This window comes from Silurus aristotelis (genome assembly GCF_946808225.1).
Source record: "Silurus aristotelis genome assembly, chromosome: 28".
NCBI classification, from domain to species: domain Eukaryota; kingdom Metazoa; phylum Chordata; class Actinopteri; order Siluriformes; family Siluridae; genus Silurus; species Silurus aristotelis.
The window spans coordinates 1,935,000-1,947,389 of NC_139601.1; the positions used below are offsets into that span (position 1 = coordinate 1,935,000).

At 40.3% G+C, this 12,390-nt stretch overlaps 2 protein-coding genes across 2 annotated transcripts in view; both read left to right on the forward strand.

Annotated features, from left to right (window-relative positions):
- The first annotated feature begins 250 nt into the window (after positions 1–250).
- Positions 251–6,128, forward strand: psma5 (proteasome 20S subunit alpha 5). The gene is made up of 10 exons (XM_083533860.1): positions 251–349; positions 1,045–1,083; positions 1,834–1,900; positions 2,078–2,204; positions 2,991–3,058; positions 3,171–3,278; positions 3,999–4,057; positions 4,234–4,336; positions 5,147–5,233; positions 5,781–6,128. Exons 2-10 carry the CDS (start codon positions 1,055–1,057, stop codon positions 5,856–5,858), a joined length of 726 nt encoding a protein of 241 aa, XP_083389986.1. The 5' UTR covers positions 251–349; positions 1,045–1,054; the 3' UTR covers positions 5,859–6,128.
- A 1,148-nt stretch (positions 6,129–7,276) lies between these two features.
- Positions 7,277–12,390, forward strand: part of sort1a (sortilin 1a) — a 21,719-nt gene continuing 16,605 nt past the window's right edge. Inside the window, exon 1 of the mRNA XM_083533801.1 lies at positions 7,277–7,728. Within this exon, the coding sequence (XP_083389927.1) occupies positions 7,474–7,728 (255 nt within the window). The 5' untranslated portion in view covers positions 7,277–7,473. The remainder of the gene's footprint in view (positions 7,729–12,390) is intronic.

Consider the following 12,390-nt stretch of genomic DNA (forward strand, 5'->3'; position numbering starts at 1 on the left):
CTAGTTAATCCATGACAATCATGCGATTAATTGCGATTAAAAAATGTAATCGATTAACAGCCCTAATAAGAATATATTTTCTGTTATTGTTACACTTTGCCATACAGCTGTATCTCAAAAATATTCACTGAATAACTATTATTTTATTTAATAAAGATTTTTTTTTAATTAAAGGTTAATATGAGGTATTGTGTATACAGAGCTGGTTAACAAAATAACATTTCTATATCAGTTCTGTATTTGTGGGTAGGAACTAATATTGTGGGTGCCATAGTTTCTTCCGGACCGTTAAACAGACGCACTTCCTGCAACCGCTGAAACGAGCAAACTCACTCTGCTGCGAGAAGAGGTAAGATGTTCGTATAACAGCTTTTCATTATCATGTGTGATAAATAAGAAAGAGGTCCTGTTTTTTGCTTTTTTTCTCGAATAACGTTTTTTTTAAAGATATTAGAACCTTTAAAATAATTTCTGAGAGGAATAAAATAAAAGTTTGACTGAGCGCAGGGGCTAACTTGAGACGGGTTTTGGCGTTATTTGTTTTCCCACTCGTATTCCGGCATGTATGCGTTATAGCGCGGGAGTATGTATGTGTTTAAATACGGGTGGGAAATGAGTTGCTCGGTAAGCTAGCAGGCTAGGAGTGTGTTCATGCTTGTAGCTGTCAGGTAGGTTATAGCTAAATAAAATGTCTAACAGCGTCTCTGTGATGTTTGGACTTTTGAAAAGCTGAATTATTTAAATAAAGCCGGTTCACCTGAGCGGAATTTGTTTGATAATGCTCTATGAATGGAGCGGTCATCATTTTTTTAGCATGAATGGGAAGCAGGTGGAAGATTGGCAGACCATTCAGCCAATAGCGTTGAAGGAAATCTTAAAATCCCGCCTCCGTTTGGGGGATCCACCAATCAGCTTTGAGGCCTTCCCACATCCAGACTAGCGATTGTTTTCATACAGACTTTGAAGCTGAGTGTTTTGTAAAGTAGTCCAGGATATTTTCTTACACTTATTTATTTATTTTTTTTCTATATATTTTTTTTTTAGACTATTCAGGATGTTCCTGACCAGATCAGAGTATGACAGGTAAGAAACTGGCGTATTGTCCTTGATTGAACGGTGCAGAGGGAACTTTCACTTTCACTTTAGTATCTGAGTCATTAGGAGCAGAACTGCAGAACTTTCTACTGAGCACATCATCAGGTCCTACTGGGAGATCGCTACTAATGTATTTCCATTTCTGCTAAATATTCAGGATGTTTATTTCAACAATTTCCCCAATTCCCTCTTGCTTATTTCTACTTTTCAAAACCTGTAATTTTACCTTTACCTAATTAAGTTTTGTAATAATAATATTGTAATTAAATTATATATATTATAAAATAATGCAAGGGGGAAATATTGTGCCCCGGAAACTACTGCACTGATCCATTGATGGCTAGAAAACAAACGAACTAAAGAACGATGGAGATGGACAGGACGGATTTCAGTGATGCAGCTGAAAGTGCAATGCCGTCGAATCGAAAGTTGTTCAATGAATGCACTTATTTTCTGTCTGACTTCTGAATCTGCACCTGTGTTTCTTTCATTATAATAAATCACATTATAAAAGGAGATTTTGTTTTGTCACATTAGACTCGGGTCATGAACTGTAGTGTTTTTTTTTTGTTTTGTTTTTATTTTTTAATTTTATTTTGTAAAGGTGTTCATTTAATTAAAAACAAGTAGTTTGAGATTTCTGTCTTTTCCTTTTAGAACTACGCTCTGGTATGGTATTTGAGACGCATGCTGGTTTCTTAGTGTCCTAATGAGACGTTTTTTTTTCCCCCATCACAGAGGCGTGAACACTTTCTCCCCCGAAGGAAGACTTTTTCAAGTGGAGTATGCCATCGAAGCCATCAAGGTATTTGCTACACGAGCATGTAGAGTGCAAAAATCCAGAAAAATGCCATGAACATGTCATAAATATTCTACAATATTTGCACATAAAACTCTTTCCACACATTTCTTTTTGTCTTAATTTTTAATTACCACCCATGTAAAGCTGCGACACACTGAATAAAATCTCTCGTTCTTGCAGTTGGGCTCGACAGCCATCGGCATTCAGACGTCAGAAGGGGTGTGTCTCGCTGTGGAGAAGAGAATCACCTCTTCCCTGATGGAGCCCAGCAGCATCGAGAAGATCGTAGAGATTGACACTCACATCGGTAACGTCGCCCTCTGTGCACTGTCTGCAAACTGTGTTGTTTCATATCCAATTTATACAAACCTATGGGGACAAAAGTATTGGGACACCTGTTTTTGTGGGTTTTTTTTCCTTTTTTTTTTTCTTCAGCCATATTTAATTTCTTCGCCAAACTGTTAACAATTGTATAAAACACATTCGAATGCTGTAGCATGAAACTTTCTTTACACACAAACATGTTCCAGCATCACAAAGCCTCTGTGCATCAATATGGTGCACAGAGGCATCAATATGGTTAGAGGTATATAGCAGGAGATCTTCCACTCAAACCCATGTAGAAGCAAACTCAATAAAGATATGCTTCTACATGGGTTTGAGTGGAAGATCTCCTGCTATATACCTCTAACCATATTGATATGATTATGAAGTCTAACCCTCACCTACATCAGTACCTCACTCTGCTAACACTCTCGTGGCTCAGTGAGCACAAATCGCCACAAAATCTAGTGGAACATCTTTTTCCTAATGAGTGGAGGTTCTTTTACCAACAAATAAGGAAAAAATGAGGGTAGTAGAAAAAAAAAAAGCACATACCAATCATAAGGTCGTGTGTCCGCAAACTTTTGTCTCTATAGGATCTCTAAAAAAAAAAAAATAAAGACTCTGCTTTAGATTTGAATTTAAGAATTGCACACTGAATGTGAAATGATGATGAATGAAAATAAAATATATGATAACACTAAAACAGAAACTCAAAATGCTAAATTATTGAACACGCTTTCAGACCTGTTATTTTTCCTCTCCACAGGTTGTGCTATGAGTGGCCTGATCGCCGATGCTAAAACGCTCATCGACAAAGCGAGAGTGGAAACGCAGGTCGGTGCACATCCCTGCATTATCTCTTGCCGAACGACCCGGTATTTTTAAATATCATAGTGCTCAAACAATTCTTTATAAAGATAACTATGTGTGTGATTGTGTGCTGCAGAATCACTGGTTCACCTACAACGAGACGATGACGGTAGAGAGTGTGACGCAGGCCGTGTCAAACCTGGCTCTGCAGTTCGGAGAGGAGGACGCAGACCCTGGCGCTATGGTAAAGCATATTTTACATATTGTCCCAAATCTATATTATTTTAATAATGTTTTATTTGTAAAGCTGTGATATTGTGTGGGAAGAATAACTGAAGACATGACAAATAGCATATTGTAGGTCTTCTTTAATACACTACATGCACAAAAGTTTGTGGACACCTGACCATAAGATTGGTGTGTACTGCTTTTTGAACATCCCATTCCACATTTAGTCTGCGTTTGCTCTTATAATAGCTTCCACACTCCTGAGATGTTCCACAAGCTTTTTTTTTTGTAGAGATACTGATGTAGATGAGGTTCATATTCAGGTTCAGTAGGGTTTTAATTCTATAGCAGATCTTCATGAAGCTGGTTTTGTGCACATCCTATATGATCCCCATCCTATACGATTGTCTGCCAGTTTGGGGAAGAAACCAAAGAACCACCACTAGAACTTCACTAGGGTGAGAAGACTAGTGGGGCAGTCAGAGTTCCAGTGCGGAGACCTACAAGAATTGCATCTGGTGTATCAATACTTTTGTCCATATAATGTACGATATAAAGTTGAATACAGTGTTGCATTATTACGCAATGCTTTATATTATCTAAAAAAAAGTGGTTTTAAAGTTTTATTCAGTTTGTATTTATATGTATAAAAAAATTCTAAGTGGTTAGAAATTAGTTTTTTTATTTAATCTAATTGTCCAGTTTAATTTAAACTCTATTCTTCTTCTGTTCGCAGAGTCGTCCCTTTGGTGTTGCCTTGCTGTTTGGAGGTGTGGATGAAAAGGGACCCCAGCTGTAAGTATCTACATGAGCACTTTACTCAGATTTACAGTGTACATTACTGACCATTAGTGAATCCTAGTAACAAGGCTGAAAGTGGAATGAAAGTGACCTCCCCCCCCCCCTCCCTGAATAAAACCTGACATTTTCTCATTTCATGTGTTGAGTTTCTGCTGTGTCGCGGTTCGCAGGTACCACATGGACCCGTCGGGGACGTTCGTGCAGTGCGATGCCAGGGCGATCGGGTCAGCATCCGAGGGCGCTCAGAGCTCTCTGCAGGAAGTCTACCACAAGGTGAATACGCGGGACACACCAAATAAATAAATAATAATGCTTATGACACAAAAGGGTCTTTTTTTTTTTTTTTTTTTTTTAAAGGATCGGAGAAAATGCATGTTTGCAGTTCCATTGCGCATTATGTACATCACGTTATGTTCTATAAATATATATCACGTTATTTTTGACAGTAATGCAGCTGCAAGTCACAAGTTTATCGTTTCTGTAGTAACTACTCATTAACATGGACTTGTACATTCAGTGTGCTGCATTATATTATATTAATAATAAACTGGACGTCTGTGTGTGTGTGTGTGTGTGTGTTTATAGTAAAGCTATCTGAATGGAGTCTCCAGTCCCCTCCATCTTTCATCATTTACATGCTTATTTTTATTTAGTCTGGATCCTAATGCAGTTGTGACTGTATTATGTGCCCGAATGCTGCAGTCTCTCACGTCTTGTTTCTACAACCAGCAACAGGTTATTATAGGACTGGAATTTGCCCCAGTCGCTGTTGACTCTGGGCTTAGCTCCAAATAACAACCCTTCCAACCTCACCCCAAGCTCATATCTACCCCAGAATGACTGCTCACATGACCTTACAGTGTGATATAAATCTTCACACAGAGTTCACGTTTACTGTTAACAGTTTAATTACAGGATACTTTCATTTCCATTTGTTTTGTTTGGGGATCCAGTTTGTCAGATAGTAGATAATGAGCAGCAAGTCAGAGGTAAATAAGCAACTGTACTGAGTAATAATTGGATTATAGTCAAATTAATGCATTGTTTTATCTGTCCGCTTCCTATCCATCTATCCTTTTCCAGTCAATGACGTTAAAAGAAGCCATCAAGTCTTCCCTCACCATCCTGAAGCAGGTTATGGAGGAGAAACTGAACGCTACCAATATTGAGGTAATCTTTAATCACATTTCTACAGTTCACTTTGTGATCTTTGTGCAGAGCTTGTTGATTGGTTTTCTTTAAAGGCAGCCCTGGTGGTATTGAGGCTTCAAGTTATATTGAGGCACTCGTTCTACTGCTGTCGTTCCTCTGGTAACAGTTCATTGGATCTATTTTCTGTAAAACTAGTTTTCTGGATGGGGGACTGTGGAATTTACACCTGCCTGTTTTCCAGTAACGTACTAAAGTGGGTTTTTTTTGTTTTTGTTTTGTTTTGTTCTATTGACATTAAGAGAGAAAGTGAAAGAGAGAGAAAGAAAAAGAGAGGCAGGTGAGGGAATGACTGTTTATAGCTGCTATAAATGAGGACAGGAAAGAAATTGATCTTGGTGGCATCTTGTTGTGGCTGGGATCTGAACTCATGAGCTTCAGATCCAAAGTACACCGTCATACCCACTAAGCTACAACCTTCTAAAAAAAAAAAAAAACAAAAAAAAAAACGCTCGTTTAGATACATTAATCTTTGTGTTTTTTTCCCCTCTTTGTCTTTACTCCATAGCTGGCCACAGTAGAGCCCAACAAGACGTTCCACATGTACACAAAAGAGGAACTCGAGGAGGTCATCAAGGACATCTAGAACAGTTCTGCATAAGCCCGTTTGATGGTCTCTGTGCAGACGGATAACGGTGAACGTAACGGCAGCCTGGCTGCTTTTTTTCAGCCTGGATTCCACTCTTTATACTGTTTTTTTTTTCCCCTTTATCAATTCAGGATACACAATTATTTCTACAGTTCTGTACATGGCACAGAACATCAGTTCTTGCAGTGGAGTGAAAAACAGGAGGGGGGGGGGTATTTTGTTTTTGTTACGAATCAACGCGCTAATAAAATTGTAGTCAAGAAGAAACGAGTGGTGCGTGAATTATGTACTTTATTTAAATCCAACCTCATGTGGCTGTAGTGGTTATTTGTTGTAATTGTTCCAGTAATCCCAGTGCATTTAGGACTCAATTCTATAACATTCAATACATCACTACATTCAGATAGTCGTCAATCAGTAAGATCCAGACTCATGATTTCATGACTGAAATGACCACCTAATTTATAGTTTCTACCTCGATTTGTGTCGTCCTATACCATCCTTCTCTTGCCATTTTACATCGAGCATCGTCGCAGTACACACAAAGACAAAATGTCATTAGAAAAATGTAATGGTAAACGTGTCATGTTATGCATTCTCAGACTTCTCAACTCACGACTAATATATAGATATTTTTTTAATGTGGGTTGTGAGCTCTGATTAGTGCACATTCTGACCATCCCATCAAAGGACATGATAATGCTGATGTTATTGTACACCTGTTAGATGGCCCTGGTGTTCGCCAAATTTGATTATTTAAAGCACCAGCCTCATTATCATGCAATTTAGGCTTCAGAATTGTTCATTCTGAAGGTGGGCAGATTCCTTTGAACCAGGCAACACAATTTTAGAATCCATCTGAGAAAGCCTGATTATCAGTGTTGGGCCATTATATATACATTATACACTTTTGATAGATACTGACCACTGCAGACCAGGAACATCCCACAAGAGCTGCAGTTTTGGAGATGATCTGACCCAGACGTCACAATCGTCAAACTCACTAAAATCCCTACTAACAGGTGCCATGATGATGAGATGGGTGTTCCTCACTTCACTGCTCAGAATGTTATGCCTGGTCATATATCATATATGTAAAATGTTTATTATTATTATTATAAAAATATTTATTTGGTTATGAGAAGTTACATTAACTTCCTTAGGTTATAAAGAACAAGGAGGCCGGTGTCGGGTCAACCAATCACTGCGCTTATTTACAACGACAGGGGGCGTGGCTAACCTACTTTCCGTTACTTAGTTTTCTCTTTTTTGGGGGGGGCCGGGCGGATTTAAAACGCTGTCCAATCAAATTCCGCTAATGATTTTATGCGGCCAATCGTGCGCGTTAAGTAGAGAAAGTGGGCGGTTCGAACCGGCCAAACGGGTGCTCTGACTCCGCCTTCCTAATTCGATCAGAACTCCCGCTTCAGTCAGGCGCACGAGAGCGTTGGGCTTCGCGACGCGGCTTCGCGTGAGAGAGAGAGAGAGAGAGAGAGAGAGATCCGCGAAGTTTCTCAGAGATGCTCGAGTGTCGGCGCTTCTCCTTCTCACTTCCGTCGCGCTCTTGAAACCAGTGGTCGGGTCGAGTTTTAACGGCGTCCCGGAGTGAAACATGGGAGCCGCGCGCTGGACCGTCGCGGTTTTCCTGGTGACCACGGCGCTGTGCGTGGACTTTGAGCAGCGCGCACCGGGTCTCGGCCGGAGCGCGGACACTGTTCTTATGAGAAGACTTCGAGTCCGGAGACACGCAGACGGTGTCCGGGATTCCGCGGAGAGGAAGGTGAAGAGGAGCGAGGGGTCGGGGGGAGGTGAGCCGTGTCATTCCCTGCGGGAGAATGACGCCAGACTGCGGGAGAACACGCACACTGTGAGTAGAGGATTTTTACTCTCCAGGTTCAGAACATACGGTGCTCGGGTTACGTGTCGAACGATATGTCCGAAAAACATTGCGGTACTTGTCCTCGCGATCCCAGTCCACGATATTTCGATTTTTCTTTTGTAACTGGGTGGCCCTAAAAAAAAAAAAGAAAAAAAAAAAAAAAACAACAAGCCAAAACCTGCACGTTTAAACACTATTTAACTTTTAAGTTCTGAATAAATGTAACCACACATGTTGGTGGAGTATGAGCGTATAAATGCAATGGCACCCGATAAACACACAAAACTCATAACTACTTTTTAAAATGATATAATAATACAGATATGATGTGTGGTCCATGTGATGAATATCATCTGATGCTCCTCAAAAATCTTCTTCATGGCTGTTTTATTAACTGTTTAGATAAATAAAGTGTTTTTTGGCCTCGTATTCTGAACAAATATATGATGATACACACGACAGCAAACACTCGCTGTGCAAATAAAGCAGAACACACACACGACTGGTCAGTCATTAACTCTTCTGGATGTTCTTGAGAACTCAAATTAGTCTCATTTCACCGGTGAGGTCTCATTTTTCAACCTCTGGCTTTCAGCGGAGACGTGATGTTAAGGCATCAGTCCTGAGGTAAGTGGTTTTAGTATTTGCTAAAACCCGAGTGAACACGAGGAAAAGCCAAGTTGAGGATCGTGCACTGAAGCTGAACCGCAATTGGTGTGTGAGCTCAGGCTGAGAAATGAGACATTGTCTTGAGTGTTTAGTCAGATTTCCTTCTGCTTCCTGTTTCTCAGATTATCAGTTCATTTATACTGTAGACATCATTGACCCTGTACCCCCAGGTATGAGACGTGTCGTTGTCTCTCCTTGTCCCTCTCCCTGTCTCCGAGTCCCTCTCCCTGTCTGTGTCTCTCTCCTTGTCGCCGAGTCCCTCTCCCTGTCTGTGTCTCTCTCCTTGTCGCCGTCCCTCTCCCTGACTGTGTCTCTCTCCTTGTCGCTGTCCCTCTCCCTGTCTGTGTCTTTCTCCTTGTCGCTGTCCCTCTCCCTGTCTGTGTCTCTCTCCTTGTCGCTGTCCCTCTACTTGTCGCTGTCCCTCTCCCTGTCTCTCTTCTTGTCGCTGTCCCTCTCCCTGTTTGTCTGTCTCGTCCTGTTTCTGTCTCTATACCCATCTCTGTATGTCTCTCTCTTTGTCACTGTCTCTCTCCCTGTTTGTCTGTGTCTCGTTCTGTTTCTGTCCCTGTCTCTGTGTCTCTCTCCTTGTCGCTGTCCCTCTCCCTGTCTCTCTTCCTGTTTCTGTCTCTCTATTGTTGAATGTCCTGTGCCTGTTTCTCTCTTGCTGTGTCTCTAAAAATATCTCGTTGTCCCCGTATGTGTCTGCTTGTGTGTGTATCTCCTGGTCTCTGTGTCCCCTCTCCCTTTCTAGAGAAGTGTGTAATGAACAAAAAATAAACCGCGTTAAATAAATTGGGTGAATTTTCAGGAATTTGTAAGCCCGGTTTTGTTTCCCACACCAGTGGAGCCTGTGCTGCTTACTGCCAAAAAAGAAGAAAACCTCACAGAATTCCTTCTAAGCCCAAATGTCCTTGATCAGCCAGGGCACGTCTCCAGAGCTCGTGTCTACATATTTCAATCATTTAACCATCATACACCATTTAGCCTTTAAATATTATTAAAAAATGTGGAAGAAATCCGATGTTTGGAGAGGAGCATGAAGCTGAATGAAGCAGACATCATGTAGGTGTAAAAAGCTGATTATCTACACGATCCGGACAAGGTTTTATTTTTTATATTTTTCATGGACGTTGATGGAGTGGAATATAGAAAGTAAGGGGGTTAAGACATTCTTAACATTTTTAGGTTTTAAAACACACACACACACACACACACACACACACACACACACACACACACACACACACACACACACACACACACACACACATTTAAACCACCTTGTGTGTAAGAAGAACTCCAGCATGTGTCCGTTGATGTTCCCTGCTGCTCTGTGGGGTTTATTATGGGACGGACAGATGAGCAGATTTCTGAAAGCTTTCAGCTCGTACTGTAGTCACGATTGAGGAATTCTTCATACGTGCTCAGCAAATACAGTTTAGGCGTTTGTAAGTATTTATTTATATATATATTTTTTTTATTGTAATGATCATATTTGCAGCGCTCTCAGTAAGTCACGTTACAGATGAACTCACACTCGCTCTACAGCTTCAAGAAGGAATTTTTTGGAAATTTCACAGATCCGTGTAAATGTCCTCAGAGATGACGTACATGGAACTTTATGTTGTCTTTTTTATATATATATATATATATAATTACAGTAAATTTGATGTACGAGTTCCACCCGTCTACCATCTTTTATAAATTCAGACACACCTAAATGTATTTATACACTTTTCTATTTGTTGTAAGATGCACTGCTTCACCCCCATTAGCACATGTAAGCTTCAGTTGTTATATTCACGATATGGACAAATCTATTGGGACACCTGACATTTCCAGCCTTATATGGTTCTTTCCCAAACTTCCATAAAGTTGGAGGCACACAATTGTACATGACATCTTTTGAATGTGGTAGATTTACATTTTCCTTTCACTTGATCTCGGAGACCCAAACCTGCTCCAGCATAATAATACTCTTGTACACAAAGCCAGCTCCATGAAGATCTGCTTTACATTGGTTGGAGTGGAAGATCTCCTGCTGTAGAACTCTGAAATCGATTGCTGCTCAAGTTTCGATTTAGCATGACGATAAGGAAACACACCCGCTCTCAAAATGGGGGGTCTAATAATCGTACGATTAGTCGATTTAACAAAATAATCTTTATTTGCAGCCCTTATCTAAATCCTTTTAAACAACTTTGGAATCCTCACCTCACCTCACCTACATCAGTACCTAAGCAAAAATCTCCACAAGAATAGTGGAACATCTTCCCAGAAGAGTGGAGTTTATTATACCAGCGAATGAGAACTTTGTGTTTTTTTGAACATCTAATTCCACATAATCTTATGGTCAGGTGTCCATACATTTGTATTCAGTTCTGCTAACAAAGTGTAGTAGCTAAACTCAATATGAATTAAGTCCTTAAAACGCACAAAATTGAACATTTAGGATGTAAAAACGAGGGCGGTGGTAGATCAGTGGTAGAGGCATTGGACTTTTTCTATCGAAAGGTCACAGGTTCAAATCCCACCAACACTGAGCTCCTACTGCTGGGCCCTTGAGCAAGGCCCTTAACCCTCCACTGCTCTGTTGTAAGTCGCTCTGGATAAGGACATCTGCCAAATACCGTAAATATCAAATATATTTAAAAAAAAAAGTAAAAATTATGTGCCAAGCTTGTATTAGCTTTGTTAGAAGGCTAGCAGCGGAAACAAAGTCTACTAGCTACACCCAGTCTCTGCAGACACCATGCTACACCTGCAGCGTGCAGTCTCGCGTGTAAAAACCAACACGATTCACCTCTAGGGGCCGCTCTCCTGATGACAACGCACCTTCTTCACTGCTCCAGCAACGGACACAATCGGTATGGATTTTTGCCGATAGTTCCAGCAATCGACTATCGGTGCTGATTATTCTACAAAAAAAAAGATTAATCGGTCAACCTCCTAATAAAATTGTAACCAATCAAATAAAAAAAATTCCCAAACCTTATTTGCGGCAAAAAAAGGCCTTTGGAAATCCATTCACAATGAACTTCATTTATTATGCCAGATATAAACAGATATTAATAAATATATTTTTAGGAGCTTTCAAACAAAAACATTTGTATTTCAGCTTCACTCCAGTCAAGTAAAACACAAAGCAAAAAATTGTCTGTTTGATCAGGACTAAAGTATTGGTGCTCTGGAAGACCAGGAGGCCCTCTTTCACCATTTAGTCATCATTTTTGACGTTTTTCGGTTCTCTTAGGACTCGTTGCTGCAAAACTGTAACGGTAAAATCTCTGACTGTGGATCTCAGTGACCTGCACACATGACCACAAACTAGACAACATTGCTGAGCGTTTTTGTAAATCTGGAAAGAGTTTTTGCTACTTTCTGAACACAAAATTGTGTTTCTGCTTCTCGGAAACACAGTGAATTAAAGCGCATGCTCGCGTTCAGCTGTAAGACGGAGTGACTGTAGTGTACAGATCATAAAGGAACACACTTCCTGCTTCATCTCCAGAAACCTTCATTCTCTTCATGTAAAATAGGAGGTCAAGGAGTTGTTCGCTTCTGTCCACCTTCCCTGACGTGATCAAAGTAGTGTTGAGGCGAGGGGCTAATGTTGGAGACGGGTTTTGTTTGTGTTTGTTTGTATTTTTGTGAAAAAAAAAATCACTTCACTTCATTTAAAGTGCTATTTTTAAAGTCCTGTTCCTGCTCCCTTTCAAATTTTATTTTTAGGTTTAAATGTGTGTGTGTGTGTGTGTGTGTGTGTGTGTGTGTGTGTGTGTGTGTGTGTGTGTGTGTGTGTGTGTGTGTGTGTGTGTGTGTGTGTGTGTGTGTGTTGTGAGTAAGAGAGTGCTTTTGTGGTCGCACACCTGTCTAAATGTTATTTTCTCCTGGAGAGAAGCCTGTGGTTTCTGGATTCCTGCTTTTTTTATTTTGTAATAAAAAAAGAAAAAAAAATAGAAGGAAGCCAAAATAATGTTA

Coding starts and splice junctions, on each gene's coding strand:
- psma5 (XM_083533860.1), top strand. CDS start 1,055: ATGTTCCTGACCAGATCAGAGTATGACAG. Junction 1,901..2,077: donor ATGCCATCGAAGCCATCAAG/GTATTTGCTACA, acceptor TCGTTCTTGCAG/TTGGGCTCGACAGCCATCGG. Junction 3,279..3,998: donor ACGCAGACCCTGGCGCTATG/GTAAAGCATATT, acceptor TTCTGTTCGCAG/AGTCGTCCCTTTGGTGTTGC.